Below are 22,287 nucleotides of genomic sequence, written 5' to 3'. Positions count from 1 at the left end.
CGATCTATTTCTCTAAATCGAAATGTTCTTTTGCCTATTTCTCTTTTCTGTCTGGATAACGCATAGATGGTGGACAATCTATTCCTAGTATTAACGGAATGTCTGTCTCTTACCAAATGAATACCGTTGTGAATAGAACTTGGCCGTTTTAAATGATGTATATTATGAAATAAAAATAAGCATGTTTTTTCAATATTTTGTAACCAACCAAGAACATTGCGCATGACTGCAACAGAAGAACCATATCTCCACCTTAAAACAAGCCTTCCTCCTTTGTTCTGTGCATTCTGCAGCCTCCAGAAAAGAGAAATAGGCAAAAGAACATTTCGATTTAGAGCAATAAAGAAATTGAATAAATTAACTGAGCAAACCAGAAACCTTTCAATATATAAATAATTTAAATAATTTAAACATGATTTTAAAACGATTTAAATATAATACATAGAAAAGTTGTGGGACTATCGCAGATGAAGAATCAATATTTTTTAGATTGAGTATTTATTGGGTCATTATGTATGTTTGTAATTGTGTGTTATATGTGAAAATGTGTTCGTATTATAAATTGATGATGCATTTCCCCAGACCATAGAACAGTAGTTCACCTGACTCAAATAATGCTTGTGTTATTTGCTTAAGAATTTTTCCTGGTAAATATTTAGCTATCCTTCTGATTATGCATGCTGTTTTAATATATATATTTTTTTACATAGATTAGTTATTTGAGACGACCATGATAAGCAGTTGTCTAATAGTTTGGTTTCTGCCACTTCTTCAATTTGTACTCCTCCCATACTGAATTGTATCCCATGCTGTTTTGGCCTTTTCCTAGTGGAACAGACCAACATAACTTTGGTTTTCTTGGTGTTTAAAACAAGTTTGTTCTGGCAAACCCACTCCCTGATATTCTCCAAATCTCCTTGTAAAGCTTGCTGTACCTGTTGAAACGATTGTCTTGCTGCATACATTGTAGTATCATCTGCAAATATAGTAGCTTGAGTTTCAGCTAAGGCATAGGGAAGGTCGTTGGTATATATTAAATAAAGAAGTGGCCCAAGGCAGCTGCCCTGCGGTATTCCACAGTTTAACACGAGGGGAAGAAAATGAACCATTGATATAGATGGACTGTTTCCTGTCAGTTAGATATGACTGTACCCAATTCAATGCTACCTCCTTAAAACCATAATGCATTCATTTTGTCAAAATTATTTCATGATCCACTAAATCAAATGCTGCACTGAAATCTAAAAATAGTACACCCACAAACTTGCCATTATCCATAGCATTGAGCCACTGGTCAGTGGAATGCAGTGGAATGGTTTTTGCGATAAGCATGCTGATTGGCTGTAATCAGATCATTCTTTTCCATGTACTCCCATATTTGTCTACTCACAATACCCTCCAATATCTTACTGAGTGTAGGGAGTAGACTAATTGGTCGACTATTGGCAGGAGTAATGGGTTCTTTGCAGTCTTTCGGAAAGGACAGTTTCGCATGCTTCCATACATTTGCAAACATCCCCTTTTCCAGTGACCAATTAAATATGTATCTCAGTGGAACAGCACAGCAAAGCAAAAAAATTGTCCATAAGACCATAACCTGTAGATTTACCATCAGGTAATGACTTCAAAAGGTTTAACACCTCCTCCACTGACACTGTTTGCAGACCTTGTTGTTCTTAGCATGATCATAAATACATTGGACAATAGCTTGTTTGGAAGAAAGTATGTTTACATTGTTGCTCAGTAAATACATTTTCTTTGTAAAAAATCTGCAAAATGATTGGCAATATCAACTGGTTTTGTTATTATTCTCCCATCAACCTCCACACTAGATGGGCATGATGAGATAGATGTACCAAGTAAGCCCTTAACTGTGTTCCATACCTTTTTAGAATCATTTTTACAATCAATAAAAGCATTGTTCTAAAATACCTTTTTTCTTTCGATTCAATTTAACGGCATAATTACGTAATGTTCTATAATTCTGTTCATCAATTTCTAATTTTGACTTGGCTGCTAAGACTGTTGCCATATTTCTTTGAGAAAAAGCCTCACCCAGTTCATCATAAATCCATGGAGATGGACGAGCACCAACTGTACTCTTTCTTATAGGGGCATGATGGTCCATTACCTCAGTGAGCGGTTCACACCAGACATCCCAAGAACTGAACTGAAACAGTTTTATAAAGAGGAATGGTCCAAAATTCCTCTTGGCCGTTGTGCAGGTCTGATCCGCAACTACAGAAAACATTTGGTTGAGGTTATTGCTGTGTTGTCGTGAACACAGGACCAAAACGCAGCGGGAATATGAATGCTCATCTTGTTTAAGAAAAGTGAACACTTTTACAAAATAAACAAAACAATGACTACACAGTTCCATAAGGCAAAGTAGCTATACAGAAAACATCTACCCACAAAACCCAAAGGAAAAACAGGCTGCCTAAGTATGACTCCCAATCAGCAACAACGATATACAGCTGTTCCTGAATGAGAGCCATACCCGGCCGAAACAAAGAAATCCCAAACATAGAAACACGGACATAGAATTCCCACCCAAATCACACCCTGACCAAACCTAAATAGAGACTCAGGTCTCTCAGGTCTATGCACTGTATTGTGACGTTTTATTGATAAAGGCCTATGCAACAAACTAAGAAAAATATTTGTAATAAATCACTTGCACTGGTAGCATCTTGGCTCTGCAAGCATCTTCCTTCCTTTAAAAAAAAAAAATCTTCCTTCCTTTTTCCCCCCTGTTGGTAAAAACTACACGGCGAGCTCTGATTGGACGTGGAGCGGCACAGCCTGCAGAGAACCAATCAGCGTGGGCCACGGTAAGATTTTGTCGCCCTCTCGTCTAGCGCTGCGCGTGACAAGAAATTGGAGAGGTGCACAGAGAAGCATGACACTTTTACTTGGTAAGAAAGTCTAAACAGCTTGTGTTCAGATGTTTTTGTATTATAACTAGGTTAATATCATGGTGGCCATAATACGATGTGTGCAATATTGCTAACGTTAGCTAGCTATTGAATCAGGTTACATTTTGCTTCACTGTAGCTAACCATATGAATGTTCGTGGCCTTGTAAACTAACTAACAATGACAGCTACAGGATGGCTTAAAAGACGACCAGCAAAATGAATACCTGATGACGGCTCAAACAGCTCCTGTATTGTAAGCTAACTAGTTAAATAGGTATTTGCAGTTTGGCTTGATGTGCCAACTTTTGTAGCGCTAGCTACCTATGCTAACAAGCTAGCTAGATAGATACTTATTTTTTCTGCTGAACTGTAGACAATGGAATTGTTCTGTTGTGTTAATTTGCTTACGTATGCAACATGACATTGTGAACAGACGCATCTCACATTCAGCTCCTTTCCTATTTCCCACCAGCTCTGTTGGGGTGTTCCCTGGTCTTTATGGTCCAAGGCTTCTACTCTGCTAGCGATGATGTGGTTGAACTCAACCCCTCCAACTTCAACCAGGAGGTTCTTCAGAGCGACAGCCTATGGCTCATCGAATTTTACGCACCTTGGTGAGTGGTCGAATCTTCTCTAGGCCCAATGAGATACTGACAACTTGCTCGAGAGTGAAATTGCCACCAAGCAGTAGTTAGTGTTGTATGAAATCTCCTTATCCCAATAACCTGTCAAGGAGGGACACCCAACACTGTTTGTAGACCTGGGGCGCATTCAGGAGGGTGTAACATTACAAAATGTTTAGATAGAAATGTCTGGTGTAGAATGGATTACGTTGTCTGTCAGGCAGAATAGGGAGTTGTCAATTACATTTCTGCAGCTTTCTGATCACTTCACCTCACTGAATTACCCCCCAGTTTATAGGGGTCAATTATGACAATGATAAAGAAGTTGATATATTAGTAAACCCATATTCCCTTTGACATGATCTTGAAGCCACTGCATGCATCCTGTCTCAAAAAACATCTGTTGCAGGTCTTTGCAAAACCAGAATTACTCACTATCCTTCAGATTGTTATGAAAGTCTTTGATAGGATTTGTGTAGACCTCACTTTGCCGATTTGCGGCTGTGTGTAGTCTGGTGCCTCAGACTTAACTGTTTCTCTCCACAGGTGTGGCCACTGCCAGAGTCTGACTGCTGATTGGAAGAAAACAGCTACAGCCTTGAAGGTAAACTGCACATTTGTTATTGCAGTGTTATGACACTGTCTTTTGGTTTAATATCACCAAAATTAGTTAAACTTAAGATGTTTTATTACAGTGCTATGTCACTAGCGACATAGACTGCACATTACTACAGTGCATTCCACATACAGCGATCACAGCTGTGCAGGACAATTTGATCACTAACTGAATTCACAATAAGCGGAGTATACCTTTTCATGACAACTGACAACTTTGTGAGATTGCTATGGTGTGGGTTTATATCTTTCTAGTTTTGAGTACAAAACAAATAGAACTCACTAGCACTCTATGAGCTATACCAATGACAATAGCCTCTCACTGTTTTCTCTTCCCTCAGGGGATCGTTAAGGTCGGTGCGGTGGACGCCGACCAGCACAAATCGCTGGGTGGTCAGTACAGTGTCAGAGGCTTCCCCACCATCAAGATCTTCGGTGCCAATAAGAACAAGCCCGACGATTACCAAGGTACGTCTAGTAGCTTTTCAATTAATAAAAAATCTGCGTTTCTTATTGGTTCAGGTAGTCCCTCCCTGTTTCAGTCCCATTTTCTTCCGTTTCGTGCCTAATGAACACAACCCTGGGTTTGTATTCATTAGTGCACACCCATAGCAAAACATTTTGCAACGGAAAACAAAAACAAGCTCAGTTTATCCATCCCTATTTTGGTTCGTTTTATTTATTTTGGTGTCTAGTGCAGTGGTTTCCAAACTGTGGGGCGTTTAGGAAACAGTGGTGTTAATAATCTTTCTCCCTCCCTCAGGTGGGCGCAGTAGCCAGGCCATTGTGGACGGGGCCCTGAATGCTCTTCAAACTCTGGTGAAGGACAGGATGAGTGGCAGGTCGGGTGGCTCTGACTACAGTAGACAGGTAACTACTACTTACACCTAGGCTGGGTCATGTTCAGTAGGAAGAAAATGTTTAGAAATGGGGAGGTACTATCTGATCTCGTCCAATAATTACAGATTGTTGTTTTCCGTTACAAAACGTTTTGCTACGTTGTACCCTATTGCACATGACTCCAGTGTCCTACAACATGCATTTAGCCACCTGTTGAAAGAATTGTAAAATGACAGTGTGTGTTTTAAGAATCATGTCAAGTCTCTTTTTTGTTGAAACATACAGTGCCCTATGTAATTATTTGGACAGTGACACATTTGTTGTTTTGGCTCTGCACTTCAGATTTTAAAAGATACAATGACTATGAGGGTAAAGTGCAGAATGTCAGCTTTAATTTGAGGGTATTTTCATCCGTATCGGATGAACCGTATAGAAATTACAGCACTGTTTCCCCCCCCCCCCCATTTTTTTAGGGGACCAAAAGTATTGAGACAAATTCACTTATCTGTATTGTAGTAGTCCAATTTTGGTATTTGGTCCCATATTCCTAGCACGCAATGATTACAGCAAGCTTGTGACTCTACACACTTTTTTGTGCCCAATAGAAATTAATAGTAAATAATGTGTCCTTTTGGAGTCACTATTATTGTAAATAAGAATAGAAGATGTTTCTAAACACAACCAAAACAAACAGCAAATGCATTTAACAGGATTGTAGAGTCAGTCACAAGCTTGATGTAATTGTTGCGTGCTTGGAATATGGGACCAAATACTACACTTTTGATTACTTTACTTTAATACACATGTGAATTTGTCCCAGTTCTTTTGGTCCCCTAAAATTGGGGGATTATGTACAAAAAGTGCTGTAATTTCTAAATGGCTCACCTGTATATGGATGAAAATACCCTCACATTAAAGCTGACAGTCTGCACTTTAACCTCAGTCATTGTGTCAGTTGAAATCCAAAGTGCTGGAGTACAGAGCCAAAACAAGAACGTGTCCCTGTCCCAATAATTACAGAAGGCACTGTATATTTTGAGCAGAGTGTAAGCGGTACGTCTAAGTTAACGTATCTTCGTGGTTGTCTTTCTCTAGAGTGGAGGCGGTGGTGGTGGCGGCGGTAGTAAGAAAGATGTTGTGGAGCTGACCGACGACAACTTTGACCGGCTGGTTCTGAACAGTGATGAAGTGTGGCTAGTGGAGTTCTTTGCCCCCTGGTGTGGCCACTGCAAGAGCCTGGAGCCTGAGTGGGCGGCTGCAGCCTCGGCCGTCAAGGAGCAGACCAAGGACAAGGTCCACCTTGGAGCAGTGGATGCCACCGTGCACCAAGGTCTGGCCAGCCGCTACGGGGTGAGCAGGAAACACCCACCAAAACACCACACCAGTCAGATACTATCAGTGTAGCTTCACCACTGATGTCTGTCTGTTCATCTGTACACAACAGAAGAAAGTTTAGATGGAACGAAAGATCTAGAAATTAAGGAATCACGTCCGCCTATTCATGACATCTCTATCGGCAATGTTCCACCAAGTTTGCCAACTGAACGTGGCCATGGACTGAGGTTTGTCCTGTTTCTCTCTCTGTATCTGCAGATCCGTGGATTTCCCACCATTAAGATCTTCAAGAAGGGGGAGGAGCCTGAGGACTACCAGGGGGGGAGGACCCGAGGTGACATCATTGCCGGGGCTCTGGACCTGTTCTCCGACAATGCAGCTCCTCCGGAGTTGCTCGAGGTCCGTGTCTGCGAGTCCGTGTCTGCATGTACAATAAGATTATTTACTTTGATGGAGAGCATAAAAACAAATGTATATATATTTTTTTCTTTCCTCCACAATTTCGTGATTATGATCTTGTCTCATCGCTGCAACTCTCCAATGGGCTCAGGAGAGGCGAAGGTCGAGTCATGCGTCCTCCAAAAAAACATGACCCGCCAAACTGCTCTTTTTAATAACACCCGCTCGCTTAAAACCTCTCTGGGACATGTGGGACGCTGGCGTCCCGCGGTACAGCCAGTGAAATAGCAGGGCGGAAAATTCAAAACAACAAAAATCTCATAATTCAAATTTCTCAAACACACAAGTATTATACACCATTTTAAAGATAAGATGCTCCTTAATCCAACCACAGTGTCCGATTTCAAAAAGGCTTTATGGCGAAAGCATAACATTAGATTATGTTAGGACAGCGCCTAAACATGAAAAACCACACAGCCATTTTCCAAGCAAAGAGAGGCGTCACAAAAACCAGAAATACAGCTAAAATGAATCACTAACCTTTGATCTTCATCAGATGACACTCCCAGGACTCAATGTTACAAAATACATGTATGTTTTGTTCGATAAAGTTCATATTTATATCCATAAACCCCATTTTACATTGGCCCGTGATGTTCAGAAAATGTATTCCCACCAAAACTACCGGTGAATGAGCACATCAATTTACCAAAATACTCATCATAAACGTTGATAAAATTTACAACGGTTATTGAAAGAATTATAGATACACTTCTCCTTAATGCAACCGCTGTGTCAGATTTTAAAATCGCTTTACGGCGAAAGCACACTTTTCAATATTCTGAGTACAGAGCTCAGCCATCAAAGCAAGCTATACAGTTACCGGCCAAGTTCTGGAGTCAACTAAACTCAGAATTAATATTATGAATCTTCCCTTTGCTGATCTTTGTCGGAATGCACTCCCAGGACTCCCACTTCCACAAGAAATGTTATTTTTGTTCGAAATACTCCATATTTATGTCCAAATACCTCCTTTTGTTCGCACGTTCAGATCACTATCCAAAGGCATAACGCGCGAGCGTAAAACCAGAGACAAAAAGTCAAAATGTTCCATTACCGTTCGTAGAAACATGTCAAACGATGTTTACAATCAATCCTTAGGGTCTTTTTAACATAACTTCGATAATATTCCAACCGGACAATTGCGTATTTATTACAGAGGATAAAGAAGGAGCGGTGCGCCAACGTGCCGTGCAGTAAACAACTCACTGGTCCCAGGCAGTCCACTGATTGACTGAGCTCCTATTCTCTGCCCAGTAACAGTAGAAGGATGAAACAAGTTTCTAAAGGCTGTTGACAGCCAATGGAAGACTTAGGAAGTGCAAAATGACCCCACAGACACTGTAGTTTGAATAGGGATTAGATAGAAAAACTACAAGTCACTTCCTGGTTGGATTTTTTTTCTCTGTTTTTTTTCCTGCCATATGAGTTCTGTTATACTCACAAACATCATTCAAACAGTGTGTTTTCAATCCAAATCTGCTAATAATATGCATATCCTACCTTCTTGGCCCGAGAAGCAGGCAGTTTAATTTGGGCACGTATTCATCTGAATTTCTGAATACTGCCCCTATCCCAAAAAAGTTAACCCGGAAGCCAGCCACACCAATGTATCGGAGGAAACAACTGACAACTGAAGTCAACCTGCAGGCGCACTGCCCGCCACAAGGAGTCGCTAGAGTGCGATGAGCCAAGTAAAGCGCCTCCCCCCCAACTCGGACGACGCTGGGCCAATTGTGGGGCGCCCTATAAGAATTCCGGTGACGGCCGGTAATGACACAGCCTGGGATCGAACCCCAGGCTGTTGTGATGCCGCAACACTGCGATGCAGTGCCACTCGGGAGGCCCTAAGATATTGTTTTATTGGGCTCTAACGGTACACATTCATACCAAACCACGGTGCACACTGTGAATTCGAATGAATGCATATATACTGAACAAAAATATAAACGCAACATACAATTTCAGCCATTTTACTGAATTACAGTTCATATAAGGAAATCAGTCAATTGAAATTAATAAATTAGGTCCTAATCTACGGATTTCACATGACTGGGCAGGGGCGCAGCCATGTGGGGCCCACCCACTGGAATTCGTTTTCCCCCACAAAGGGGCTTTATTACAGCCCAAAATACTGTTTCATCAGCTGTCTGGGTGGTTTATCTCAGACGATCCCGCAGGTGAAGAAGCTGGATATGGAGGGCCTGGGCTGGCGTGGTTACACGTGGTCTGCGGTTGAGAACCTGGTTGGACGTACTGGCAAATTCTCTAAAACGACATTGGAGGTGGCTTATGGTAAAGAAATGAACGTTCAGTTCTCAGGAACAACTCTTGTGGACATTCCTGCATTCAGCATACCAATTGCACGCTCCCTCAAACCTTGAGATATCTGTGGCATTGTGTTGTGTAACAAAACTGCACATTTAGTGGCCTTTTATTGTCCCCAGCACCTGTCTAAGGATCATGCTTTTTAATCAGTTTCTTGATATACCACACCTGTCAGGTGGATGGATTATCTTGGCAAAGGAGAAATTCTCACTATGCTTTTTGTGCGTTCAGAACATTTCTGGGATCTTTAATTTCAGCTCATGAAACATGGGACCAACACTTTACATGTTGCATTGATATTATTGTTCAGTATATAAATCTAAACACCAGGCCTATAGCCTATGCCTACGCTGCGTTGTATGCCATTGCCTCATGAGTAAATTCTGCGCTGAAAACATTGTAGGGTGTTCTTTTAAAACAACTACAGCCTATGCGCACGTAATCAAAATTATAATCTTAATTGGTGATTTCAAACTATTCTTTTGTGAGGTGCAACCGAGACCAGTAGATGGTGGGATTGATAAACCAGAATTGGAGAGGATCCTACATCATTGTTTAAATCTCCATATTTGGGAACATATTTTTTTTTAGGGGGTAGATCAGCTTTAATATTGCAGATTGTGCCTTCCATTAATGTCATTGTCTGCATCGTTCCCAATCCCCCATATTTTTTCAAATAGATTGTCCTTTATTATTTTCCCCTAACCCTACCACCCGTTCGGGAACATTTTGGCTGCACAGTCGATTACAATGGCGATGGACAGAGTTCTAGATAAGTTAATAGTATGTTCTCCACTGCTCAACGAGAATAGCCTATGCAGCTTGTTGTTGTCGCCAATCACAAGTCATCAAAGTGCCATTACAGTCATTTTTTTATTTTATTTAACCATTTATTTAACCAGGTAGGTCAGTTGAGAATAAGTTCTCATTTACAACTGCGACCTGGCCAAGATAAAGCAAAGCAGTTCGACACATACAACAACAGAGTTACACATGGAATAAGCAAACATACAGTCAATAATACAGTAGAAAAAGTCTATATGCCGTGTGTGCAAATGATGTAGGATAAGGGAGGTAAGGAAATAAATAGGCCATGGTGGCGAAGTAATTACAATATAGCAATTAAACACTGGAATGGTAGATGTGCAGAAGATGAATGTGCAAGTAGAGATACTGGGGTGCAAAGGAGCAAGATAAATAAATACAGTATGGGGATGAGGTAGTTGGATGGGCTATTTACAGATGGGCTATGTACAGGTGCAGTGATCTGTGAGCTGCTCTGACAGCTGGTGCTTAAAGCTAGTGCGGGAGATACGAGTCTCCAGCTTCAGTGATTTTTGCAGTTTGTTCCAGTCATTGGCAGCAGAGAACTGGAAGGAAAGGCGGCCAAAGGATGAATTGGCTTTGGGGGTGACCAGTGAGATACACCTGCTGGAGCGCGTGCTACGGGTGGGTGCTGCTATGGTGACCAGTGAGCTGAGATAAGGTGGGGCTTTACCTAGCATAGACTTGTAGATGACCTGGAGCCAGTGGGTTTGGCGACGAGTATGAAGCGAGGGCCAGCCAACAAGAGCGTACAGGTCGCAGTGGTGGGTAGTATATGGGGCTTTGGTGACAAAACGGATGGCACTGTGATAGACTGCATCCAATTTGTTGAGTAGAGTGTTGGAGGCTATTTTGTAAATGACATCACCGAAGTCAAGGATCGGTAGGATGGTCAGTTTTACAAGGGTATGTTTGGCAGCGTGAGTGAAGGATGCGTTGTTGTGAAATAGGAAGCCGATTCTAGATTTAATTTTGGATTGGAGATGTTTAATGTGAGTCTGGAAGGAGAGTTTACGGTTTAACCAGACACCTAGGTATTTGAAGTTGTCCACATATTCTAAGTCAGAACCTTCCAGAGTGGTGATGCGGGCTGGTGCGGGCAGCGATCGGTTGAAGAGCATGCATTTAGTTTTACTTGCATTTAAGAGCAGTTGGAGGCCACGAAAAAGAGTTGTATGGCATTGAAGCTCGTCTGGAGGTTAGTTAAGTGTCAAAAGAAGGGCCAGAGGTATACAGAATGGTGTCGTCTGCGTAGAGGTGGATCAGAGAATCACCAGCAGCAAGAGCGACATCATTGATGTGTAAAGAGAAGAGAGTCGGCCCAAGAATTGAACTTTGTGGCACCCCCATAGAGACTGCCAGAGGTGCGGACAACAGGCCCTCCGATTTTACACACTGATCTCTATCAGAGAAGTACTTGGTGAACCAGGCGAGGTAATCATTTGAGAAACCAAGGCTGTTGAGTCTGCCAATAAGAATGTGATGATTGACAGAGTCGACAGCTTTGGCCAGGTCGATGAATACGGCTGCACAGTAATGTCTCTTATCGGTGGCGGTTATGGCATCGTTTAGGACCTTGAGCGTGGCTGAGGTGTACCCATGACCAGCTTGGAAACCAGATTGCATAGCGGAGAAGGTACGGTGGGATTCAAAATGGTCGGTGATCTGTTTGTTAACTTGGCTTTCGAAGACCTTAAAAACGCAGGGTAGGATAGATATAGGTCTGTAGCAGTTTGGGTCTAGAGTTTCTCCCCCTTTGAAGAGGGGGATGACCGCGGCAGCTTTCCAATCTTTGGGAATCTCAGACGATACGAAAGAGAGGTTGAACAGGCTAGTATTAGGGGTTGCAACAATTTCGGCAGATAATTTTAGAGAGGGTCCAGATTGTGTAGCCCAGCTGATTTGTAAGGGCCCAGATTTTGCAGCTCTTTCAGAACATCGGCTATCTGGATTTGGGTGAAGGAGAAATGGGGGAGGCTTGGGCGAGTTGCTGTGGGGGGTGCAGGGCTGTTGACCGGGTTGGGGGTAGCCAGGTGGAACGCATGGCCAGCCGTAGAAAAATGCTTATTGAAATTCTCAATTTCAATCATAGAGCCTCCGTGTTTAGCAAAGCAAGTTAGGAGATGGAATTAAAAGTAAAATGAGAAGTATACGCTACAACAAACAATAGCCTACAGATAGGCTGCTATTTAGTAATTTGAATGTAGGTGTTATTTAACTGTAGGACAGGAAGAAAGTGCTTGAATATTAAATTAGCCCGGCTAGCTAACTTAACTAGCTGTTTTAGCCAACTAGCTTCTCTCGGTTTGTTGGAGTCAACCGGTACTACGTAAGCATATTGGATGATAGATAACCTAACTATGACAAGCTAGAAGTTAGTCTACTAGCGCAAGTCGGATCAGTTGGTTGCTGCCTCTACCTCCATCCTTGCTCTTGTTTCACTCGCTCACAGTACACACACCGCAAGGCCCCACTTCCGCCTGCTCTCCCTCGCGCTGTATCAGCTCTGGTTAATAAAGTAGCTCACAAATGGACTCTTCTGCTGCTTCCCTTACTCTGATCCAACCACGTTTATACGGAACTGGTCGTCCTCGGGCCTGTTCGGAACGTGTCTCTATATTGAAAAATGTATTAATGCATATTTGTTCTGGTGGGAAAGCCCGCCGTCCATTTCGGAAAGGGTCCAACTTTATAAACTTCAACAGAGACCCAATTTAACGACCCCTGTTACAACAGACCATGCCGGTGACTTCGTGAATGATGTCACAGAAACTGTACTTGGGCCACAAATAGGGTGCTTTTTTAATTTTGCCAAATAAACAACAATTAACTACAGTAACTGTTGGAATTTCATTTTTCCGCTGTACCACACCCGAACCGTGACCCCCAAAACATCAAAGTACTGAATCGTGGGTTTGGTGAACCGTTACACCCCTATTGTTTTATGCTCTGCAGCTGAAAGTTAATTAGAACAAAAACATATATTTTAAATAGAAGACATCTAACTTTGACGTTTAGTGTGTTTTTCAGATTCTGAATGTGTGTGTGTGTGTGACTCTCTCAGATCCTTAATGCAGATGTCCTGAAGAAGACCTGTGATGATTACCAGCTCTGTGTCATTGCTGTGCTTCCCCACATCCTGGACACAGGTTAGCTGGAACTACTCTCTTCAGTTAGTCCCCTGATCAAGTTCATGCTTATATTCTCAGGCTGTTTAATATGGCACGTGGAGTTGTACCTCATGATGCATTGATTTTGCCGTTTTGGATCTGTACAAGACTGACCTGTCCCTTTCTTGCCTCGTTGCAGGTGCAGCAGGCAGGAATGGCTACCTGGAGGTGATGATGAAGATGGCAGAGAAGTACAAGAAGAAGATGTGGGGGTCAGTATATAGAGGCCGCATTTGAACACATCACCGACTGAGCAGACAGACTGATATACAAGTTATTTTATCCTATATTACTACTCAATAGGATTTGTGGATTAGCCAATGCAATTGATCTCAAACGCACACAACTGTCTGTGTGAATGATTTTGATCTCTGACTGTGGATGAATTAATTTATCCAATATAACTTTGTTTGATTAGCAATGCAAGTCTTCTCTCTCTCTAGCTGGCTGTGGACTGAGGCTGGTGCTCAGATGGAGCTAGAGGCGTCGCTGGGCATCGGAGGGTTTGGCTACCCCGCCATGGCGGCCATCAACGCCCGCAAGATGAAGTTCGCCCTGCTCAAGGGCTCGTTCAGCGAGACTGGCATTCACGAGTTCCTCAGGTAGGGGCGCCCTCTCATTTAGTGTTTTACACAGTATAGTGGATGCGTCCTAAATGGCACCCTATTCCCTATATAATGCACTACTTTAATAGTGCCTATAAAGGGAATAGGGTGCCATTTGGGACGCTACCCTTACCCAACCCTCTTCCTGGAGAGCTACTGGGTCTAAAGGCTTTTGCTCCAACTTGATTTAGCTAATTACGGTCCTGGTGAGCAGCTAATCAGGTGTGGTACAGTATCATTCTAAGGAATCTTTTCTCTCTTATTTTTAGGGATCTGTCTGTAGGCCGCGGCTCCACTGCTACCGTTGGGGGTGGGGCTTTGCCTATTATCAACTCTGTCGAGGCCTGGGACGGCAAAGACGGAGAGGTGAGTGGGAGTGGTCATAGGGTGGATGAGATGCGGCGCTCCTCATACCATAATACAGTTTTGGCTGAACGAGGTAATTTGAGCTTTTCTTTTTAAATAGTGAAGAAGGGCTTTACCCAAGTCTTGCCTCGGGCCAGTTCATGATGATGTAACGTTACAGAACATCTAGATAGAAATAGTGTAGAACCGATATGATGGTATGTCCAACAGAATAGTTTCACCCCACTGAATACACCACAGGGTCGTATTCATTTGTGCACATCATTGGGAACATTTTTGCAACAGAATAAGTTGTGCGAAAAAGTTAACCCCTCCCCGTTTTGGTTCGCTTTCTTACGTTTTGTTTCTAATGAATATGTTATATTGTTTGTCTGCCCAGTCCTCAATCCTCTCTCTCTCCTCTTTTATCCCCAGCTTCCCGTGGAGGATGACTACGACCTGAGTGACGTGGACCTAGACGACAACTTTGGCAAGGACGAGTTGTAGGCCCAGCGTTCCGGTTTGACGACATCTTGTCTGTCTGGTCTACCTCGGCGTGGCCAGTCTCTCCTCTCCCGTGGAGCAAGTTGGAGACTGGGTCGCCCTGTTACTGAAATCCCCCAGGAGATGAAATAAATTTAAGAGAGCGTGTCCCTGTTGAGAAATGCATTCTTCCCTCTGTTTCCTTCAGGTTAACACAGATCTATAAGCGATTAGAGAGGTGTTAGGAAGCTTACCACCCATTTACTTCCATCAGTCCAACAAATTCAGATCTGTGAGACCTTCAAAGAAGGTTGGAAAGACGCAAGGATGCATTGCTGAAGTAATTGAACCACAGGAGGCTGCTGAGGGGTGGTTGGCTCATAATAATAGCTGTAACGTTACAACCATGTGTTTGAGTTCGATACCATTCGAATTATAACGTTCCAACCATTACTATGAACCCGTCCTTCCCAATTTAGATGCCACCAACCTCCTGTGAATTGAACAGGGTCAGAAAGACACCTGCAGCTTCTCGCATCGGTCGAGTTCTACTGCTTAGATATTGCCAGATCTTACAACGCCTGGATAGGTAAAATACCTATGAGCTATCGATGTCTGTAAGATTCCGCCTTTGTGGATTAGCCAATGAAGGGGTTTCTGAATATGGCTGTCCAGTTGGAACATTATTTTCTGCAACCGTCCCCTCTTCCTTGTTTCATCACTCTGACGTCAAGCTAATCAGACATGGTTGTATCCGATTTCACTTTCATGCCCGGCCAGATGTGACTATATATATTTTGGGGATTTAGTTGTATTTTTATTTTATTCTGTCGGTAAGAACGTCAGTGTCTGTGCAGGACAAAGGACAATACCGTGGGACTTCTTGTTTTTCTTACACAACTTTATTTAGATTGTGTGAAAACAAAATGACATTTTTGTTACAAAATAAAAAGAGAATACTGTTTCATCATTGTTCATGTATGTGTATTCTGTGTTGGGAAACGACAAGCTTTACTGTAAATGTAATTTTAGCTAGGAACACAAAATAAATCTTGAGTTTTTCACTTTAACAATGTACCATTGCTGTAGCACAGGTATTTTGAAAAATACATTTTTATTGCCCCCAACTGTACTGGCAGTTCCAGTGTATTAAAACCAGTATCTTGTAATCTTTTGCAGTTACTGGTTTGTTTAACTCCCACAGGGATAGAGGTCATTCACAGCCATGACCGTAGTGAATCTCTAACCCTGAAACTAGACTGCAAACGTTGCATATCCGTTTTTCCATCTTTAGTCGCCCGTAATGGACACGCTATCTACACAAACCATAGAAGCAGCATTTCACCGAGGCTTGTGTTGCATAATCTCTTTACATTACAAGTCTACTTCTAGCACAAAGACGTGTGTCTGAGAAGTGAACACAACTCAGTCGCTTATGTTCTTTTTTTCTCTTCTGATGCTTCTGGTGGAGCAAGCTAAAAACAACGCACACATTTGCAGTGTAGTCTTCGGGGTGCGTATCCCCAGTGTTTCCTTATTGAAAATGAGTTTATCCCCTGTAGAGTTAAACAAACCAGTGACTGCAAAAGATGACAATATACTGTTTTTAATACACTGGAACTGCCTGTACAGTTGGGGGCAATAAAAAGTGAATTTTCTAAATACCTGTACATTGAGAAACTCTTGTGTTCATAGCTAATATTACATTTACAGTAAAGGTTGCAATAATACTCGGGATGGTTAATATACAAAATATTAATTTTGGTTGATTTCTCCTTACCATAATACGTACAAGTGTAATACATTCATTACAAATATTAAGATATGGCACTTCACTTTGACTGAAGTAAGGCAAGTAAAAATAAAACCTTAAGCATTTAAACATTTGTACGAAAATGTAAGAGTATCAGTGGTACTGTGGATGTAGAATGGGATGTTTCATAACGGAAAACATTATTCGCTGTAGGAAGCATTTTTCAGACCGCTGCCTTGGGATATGGGAAACTGCTAGTCTGGTCCCAGATCTGTTTGTGCTGTCTTGTCAACTCCATGCAAACAGATCTGGGATCAGGCTAGGGAACTACTGCTAATGTAAACAATAATACATGGAATAAGGTATGGGTGTTGTAACGACAACTGAACCTCTTCCACCTCTTTCTCGTGTGAACTATGTGGTTGGATATGGGATGATACAGGGTCCATCTGTCTGCTTTCCTGTGTTCAGGACTGTGTGCGGTTGTCCATTTGTCTTAAGAACTAGCGAGAGGTTCCCTGGTCAGATTGCAGGAGCCGGACGATGGAAGGGTCATTCTTGGCACCTTTGATGAACTCCTCCAGAGAGAGTTTGCCTGCAGTCCAGAAGAGACCCCAAGTTAGCAACACACAATAGACTATGAACATCAATCTCATTTGGCATAGCAGCAGGCAAAAACTTTTGAACGAGGACACCAGAAATCCATACTGTTTCAAAACAGAAATGTCATATAAGAGCCCAAGTGAAATACCCATTCAAGACAATATAGGCTTGGGGTTATGACAGTGGACTCAAGTTTACACTGTAAATTCGGTGCCACTTTACGTTCCAGCTCGGGAATAATGGGTAATAACTATGTATTTACTAGGTAATTAATGTTCTTAAGTGGCTTAGTTACAGGATGCACCTGAGCTCCATTTCGAGTCTCATAGCTAAGGGTCTGAATACTTATGTAAATAAGCTATTTCTGTTTTTTATTTTTAATACATTTCCAAACATTTCTAAAAACCTGTTTTCGCTTTGTCATTATGGGGTGTTGTGTGTAGATTTATGAGGAAATACATTTTAGAATAAGGCTGTAACGTAACAAAAACTGGAAAAAGTGAAGGCGTCTGAATACTTTCCAAATGCACTGAATGTCTTTGTAAAATGACACAAAATTGCTATGGTGTGACAGTTGATAATATGGTTCTTTATTGACACAAAATACACTCCGTATACCAAACTTTAGGAACATCTTCCTAATATTAAGTTGCACCCACCCCTTTTGCCCTAAGAACAGCATCAATTGGTCAGGGCATGAACTCTACAAGATGTCAAAAGTGTTCCACAGGGTTGCTGGCCCATGTTGACTCCAATGTTTCTCACAGTTGGGTCAAGTTGGCTGGATGTCCTTTGGATGGTGGAACATTCTTGATATACACTGGAAACTGTTGAGTGTGAAAAACCCACCAATGTCAAACCGGTGCGCCTGGCACACTACCATACCCCATTCAAAGGCACTTAAATCTTTTGTCTTGAATGGCATAAATACACAGTCCATGTCTCAATTGTCTAAATTGTTCTTGAACCTGTCTGCTCCCCTTCATCTACACTGATTGAAGTGGATTTAACAAGTAACAATAAGGAATCATAACTTTCACCTGGTCAGTCTGTCATGGAAAGATAATGTGTTTACTGTATACTCAGTGTACACTACCGGTCAAAAGTAGTTCAAGGGTTTTTCTTTATTTTTACTATTTTCTACATTGTAAAATAATAGTGAAGACATCAAGACTATGAAATAACACATGTAGTAAGCAAAAAAGTGTTAAACAAATCAAAATATATTTTATATTTGAGATTCTTCAAATAGCAACCCTTTGCCTTGATGACAGCTTTGCACACTCTTGGCATTCTCTCAACCAGCTTCACCTGGAATTATTTTCCAACAGTCTTGAAGGAGTTCCCACATATGCTGAGCACTTGTTGGCTGCTTGTCCTTCACTCTGCGGTCTGACTCATCCAAACCATCTCAAATGAGTTGAGGTCGGGGATTGTGGAGAACAGGTAATCTGATCCAGCGCTCCATCACTCTCCTTCTTTGTAAAATAGCCCTTACACCGCCTGGAGGGGTGTTGGGTCATTGTCCTGTTGAAAAACAAATGATAGTCCCACTAAGCCCAAACCAGTTGGGATGGCGTTTCACTGCAGAATGCTGTGGTAGCCATGCTGGTTAAGTGTGCCTTGAATTATAAATAAATTACAGACAGTGTCACCAGCAAAGCATGCCCATACCATAACACCTCCTCATCCTCCATGCTTTACGGTGGGAAATACACATGCAGAGATCATCCGTTCATCCACACCGCGTCTCACAAAGACACGGCAGTTGGAACCAAAAATCTCTAATTTGGACTCCAGACCAAAGGACAAATTTCCAGTAGTGTATCTGCACAAGATATGACTAATGATGGATATGACAAGTCACATGATGTATTCCCCCCCCCGTGATATCAATGTTATAGTTAGAAAAAATTTGAGGCTATAAAGTATTTGTTTACATTTATTTTGTTTACAAACATTGGAGTAAAACAAGCTTATTTTGGTTTCTGATGGGATATGACACACTTGAACTAGGCTCATGAGGCATTTATAAGTTATATTCTTCAGGAATCAATTGGTACATATTAATTTATAAGCCAAAACATGACTGTAGCAACTGGATATTTCTCCTTTAAAAAATAAATAATGATAATTGGTACAAAACCTTCACCACAGTGTTCTCCACTCAATATAATATATGTTTATAGATGTGTTGTTGTTTATTTGATGTATTGCTAAAATAAAGGTTCAATATAGTAAGTAATAAACTTGAGTTTTTACTGATTTCTTTAGTGGTAAAGACTGACTTCAAAGAGGGCATGTTGTAAGTACAGTCATTGTAAATATGTGTACATTTTATTCTTTTTTTTTTTTTTTACTTTGTGTTTGTGGTGTGTTCACTTATGACATTAGATCAGTGTTGGCTGCTAACTTGGCCCTTATCTTAAATATTTCACTGTGTATGAAAACATTGGATTAGCATTATTGTCGGGTCTCCTGTTAGTACATTTTATGTAGGGAAGCTAATGACCCATAATGTTTGACATTCCTGGGAGTGTGTAAACTTGTATTTTTTATTAGCATAGTATTTTTGTATGTTTTCTATAGTTATGTTCTTGAAAATGTATCAATTTACCAATTCGGCCACTTAGGTACATTTGGGCAAATCGTGAAGGACACCTGGGTGATTTCATACTAAATTTAATGTAGCTTGCACATTCTTCAAGTTATCAGTCTGAAACTTTGCACATACACTGCTGCCCTCTTGTGGACACCATCCCAGACACACAGAGTCATTTCTAGACTTGTGACCTTTCACTTGAATTTTAGAGATGATGGTTCTACAAAAATACAAAAAAAAGGTTTTTTTTCTTTGTATTTTCTTCTACCAGATCTATTGTGTTATATTCTCCTACATTAAATTCTCATTTCCACAAACTTCAAAGTGTTTCTTTTCAAATGGTACCAAGAATATGCATATCCTTGTTTCAGGGCCTGAGCTACAGGCAGTTAGATTTGGGTATGTCATTTTAGGCAAAATTTGAAAAAACACGGCGCTATCCCTAAACATCTGTAACTTTCATTTCCTGAAACCAACAGACCCAAATTAAATAAGAAAGTTAGCTAACATGGCTAGTAACCTAATTGACAGTGTTTGATCCTCAAACTATTTGAGGTGGTCCCAATGACATCATCAAATTGTTCTAGGTTATGAGGTTAATGTTAATATCCTACAAATAGAAATTAAAAAGTCAGCAGTTTGGACACCTACTCATTCCAGGGTTTTTCTTTATTTTACTATTTTCTACATTGTAGAATAATAGTGAAGACATCAAAACTATGAAATAACACACATGGAATCGTGTAGTAACCAAAAAAGTGTAGTCCATGAGTTTGGTGACATTTGAAGGCAATTGGAGGGAGTTTTAATTGAGTGAAAAACTGGTTGGTATTTTCCCCATCGTAAGTAATGGAGGTTGGCTAGGTTGCTAATGGTTTACATGTAAAATAAGGGATTAAGATGGCCCCCAAACTTTTTTTCAACAACGTTTTAGCTCCTATTCATTTTATTTTCAATGAATGAAGGTTCAGTTTAGTTCAGGGAATATATGTAAATATGTGATGTGACGAGAAGATGTGTTAAATGTTGATATTTGTAAAAAATATATATATATATATATATATATGTATTTAACAGTTTGTTAGCTTTATGCTAACCAAATGTAGCTTTCCTAAGCATTAGCTAGCTCTAGGCTAGTGGGTTTCAGCTACTGTTAGCTTAGAAGGTTTAGAAGGTAATGGTTGTAGCATTGTTTAGCAAAGGCCTTCAGTCATTTGTAGCTTTTGAAAATTGACACTGCTAGTATAGTAAGTTATATATATAATTTAATGTAACCTCTTTTGATGGTTTTTACAATGCAAATATATTTTGTTGCTAGATGCGAAATACTACTGATTGAATAGCCTCAGATTATATGGAATATTGATTTGAACATTAGTTGGATCATGTTGTCAGGCATGGTTTGTCTGATAGAAATAACATCTATCTAAAATATTCTGTAACAAGTGTTGTTTTTGTGCTCAACGTTGTCTAGTGTTTCTGGGGTAGACTCTTCCAGGTAGCTGAGGAGAGCAGATGTATGGCGATAGTTTTTTGAACTTGTGACCTTTATTTTTCATACTGAAATGTGGAATGTAATGACATAATACTACATTGGAATTGTAATGTGTAATTGATTTTGACAACAAAAACACTTACAAAAGAGAACAATATTTTAATAAATCTTGGAGAAGGCCTACTATTGAACACCACTACCGTTTCTCCGTCTCGTAATTTTATCCTGTAATTCATGTTTATTATTTGCTGACCATGTCCGAGGAGTGTAACACTTGCTGACTGTACACTTTACAGCATGATTATAGCGGGTTTACTAATGTGTTAGCTCTAGTAGCTATGTTGACGATGACGTTAGCTAAATATGGCTGTGTGAAGTGTTCAGCGGTTATGATATGAAGGTTTTGCTTGGAATATTTTTTTTGCCTGGTCACAGACAACTGATGTGTAGTGCACTGAAGTCCACAAGCAAAGAGAAAAGGTGAGAGGAGCAGACCGCGTAGATGCGAGAAGGAATTATAGAACAAGAAAAGTGATCATGCTGTTTGTATGTGGCTGCCATGAAAGTGTGTTTGCGTATGATCACGGGTGTATTCATTCCACCAATTCTGTTAAAATGTTTATTAAATGGAAGCAAACAGAATGAAATGAGGATAAACATTAATTTGTCCAATAGAAACTCTCGTTTGCAACGTTTGTAATGATTACACCCTAGATGCAGGCAAGAGTGTGCAAGGTGGTATTGAATGGTGGTATTGAATGTGGCCCTACTCCAATTTTTCAATGGCTATAGTTATAACATGTTTTACGTTTAAGCTGCTTTTGAAAGCAAAAGTCGAATTGAAAACATTATTGGCATAGCTGAATTAAATGTTCATATTAGCAAGCTACGACTGAGGGTTTAATTAGCTAAACTAGCAAGTCGGTTTGTTTGGTTAACAAGGCAACTAGCTACTTGTCACGTCCTGGCCAGTATAAGGATTAATTGTTATTGTAGTTTGGTCAGGACGTGGCAGAGGGTGTTTGTTTTATGTGGCTCGGGGTGGTGTTTTTTCTAAAAGGGCATTTGATTTAGTATTCCAGGGTTTTTGGGCACTGTTCCTTGTCTACGTATTTCTATGTTGATCTAGTTGGTTGTCTGTCTATGTTTGGTTAATTGGGGTGGACTTCCAATTGAAGGCAGCTGTGTGGTGTTGCCTTTGATTGGAAGTCCTATATTAGTTGGGTGTGTTTGTCTGTGTATTTGTGGGAGATTGTTTCTTGTCTAGCATGTATGAGCCTGAGAAG

General features: G+C 40.9%; 2 protein-coding genes across 4 annotated transcripts in view; one reads left to right on the top strand and one right to left on the bottom strand.

Annotated features, from left to right (window-relative positions):
• The first annotated feature begins 2,728 nt into the window (after nt 1–2,728).
• LOC106607563 (protein disulfide-isomerase A6) lies at nt 2,729–15,520 on the top strand. Its single transcript, XM_014204615.2, has 12 exons — nt 2,729–2,918; nt 3,393–3,534; nt 4,090–4,147; nt 4,500–4,626; nt 4,922–5,028; nt 6,094–6,348; nt 6,592–6,732; nt 13,010–13,094; nt 13,255–13,327; nt 13,559–13,717; nt 13,990–14,086; nt 14,501–15,520. The coding sequence occupies exons 1-12, from the start codon at nt 2,903–2,905 to the stop codon at nt 14,570–14,572; spliced, it is 1,332 nt and encodes a 443-aa protein (XP_014060090.1). The 5' UTR covers nt 2,729–2,902; the 3' UTR covers nt 14,573–15,520.
• Nucleotides 15,432–22,287, bottom strand: part of LOC106607564 (hippocalcin-like protein 1) — a 22,902-nt gene continuing 16,046 nt past the window's right edge. For all 3 annotated transcript variants that reach the window (XM_014204616.2, XM_014204617.2, XM_014204618.2), the window contains exon 4: nt 15,432–16,896. In XM_014204616.2, the coding sequence (XP_014060091.1) occupies nt 16,805–16,896 (92 nt within the window). In that variant the 3' untranslated portion in view covers nt 15,432–16,804. The remainder of the gene's footprint in view (nt 16,897–22,287) is intronic.

The sequence above is a fragment of the Salmo salar genome, chromosome ssa06 (assembly GCF_905237065.1).
Source record: "Salmo salar chromosome ssa06, Ssal_v3.1, whole genome shotgun sequence".
Lineage (NCBI taxonomy): Eukaryota > Metazoa > Chordata > Actinopteri > Salmoniformes > Salmonidae > Salmo > Salmo salar.
Note: the sequence above shows the minus strand (reverse complement) of the source record. Positions and strands in the feature narration are given on the sequence as shown.

Excerpts from the sequence above, each read along its gene's own strand:
- LOC106607563 (XM_014204615.2), top strand. Across the intron at positions 5,029-6,093 it reads GCTCTGACTACAGTAGACAG|AGTGGAGGCGGTGGTGGTGG; the intron begins GTAACTACTACT and ends GTCTTTCTCTAG. Across the intron at positions 6,733-13,009 it reads CTCCTCCGGAGTTGCTCGAG|ATCCTTAATGCAGATGTCCT; the intron begins GTCCGTGTCTGC and ends TGACTCTCTCAG.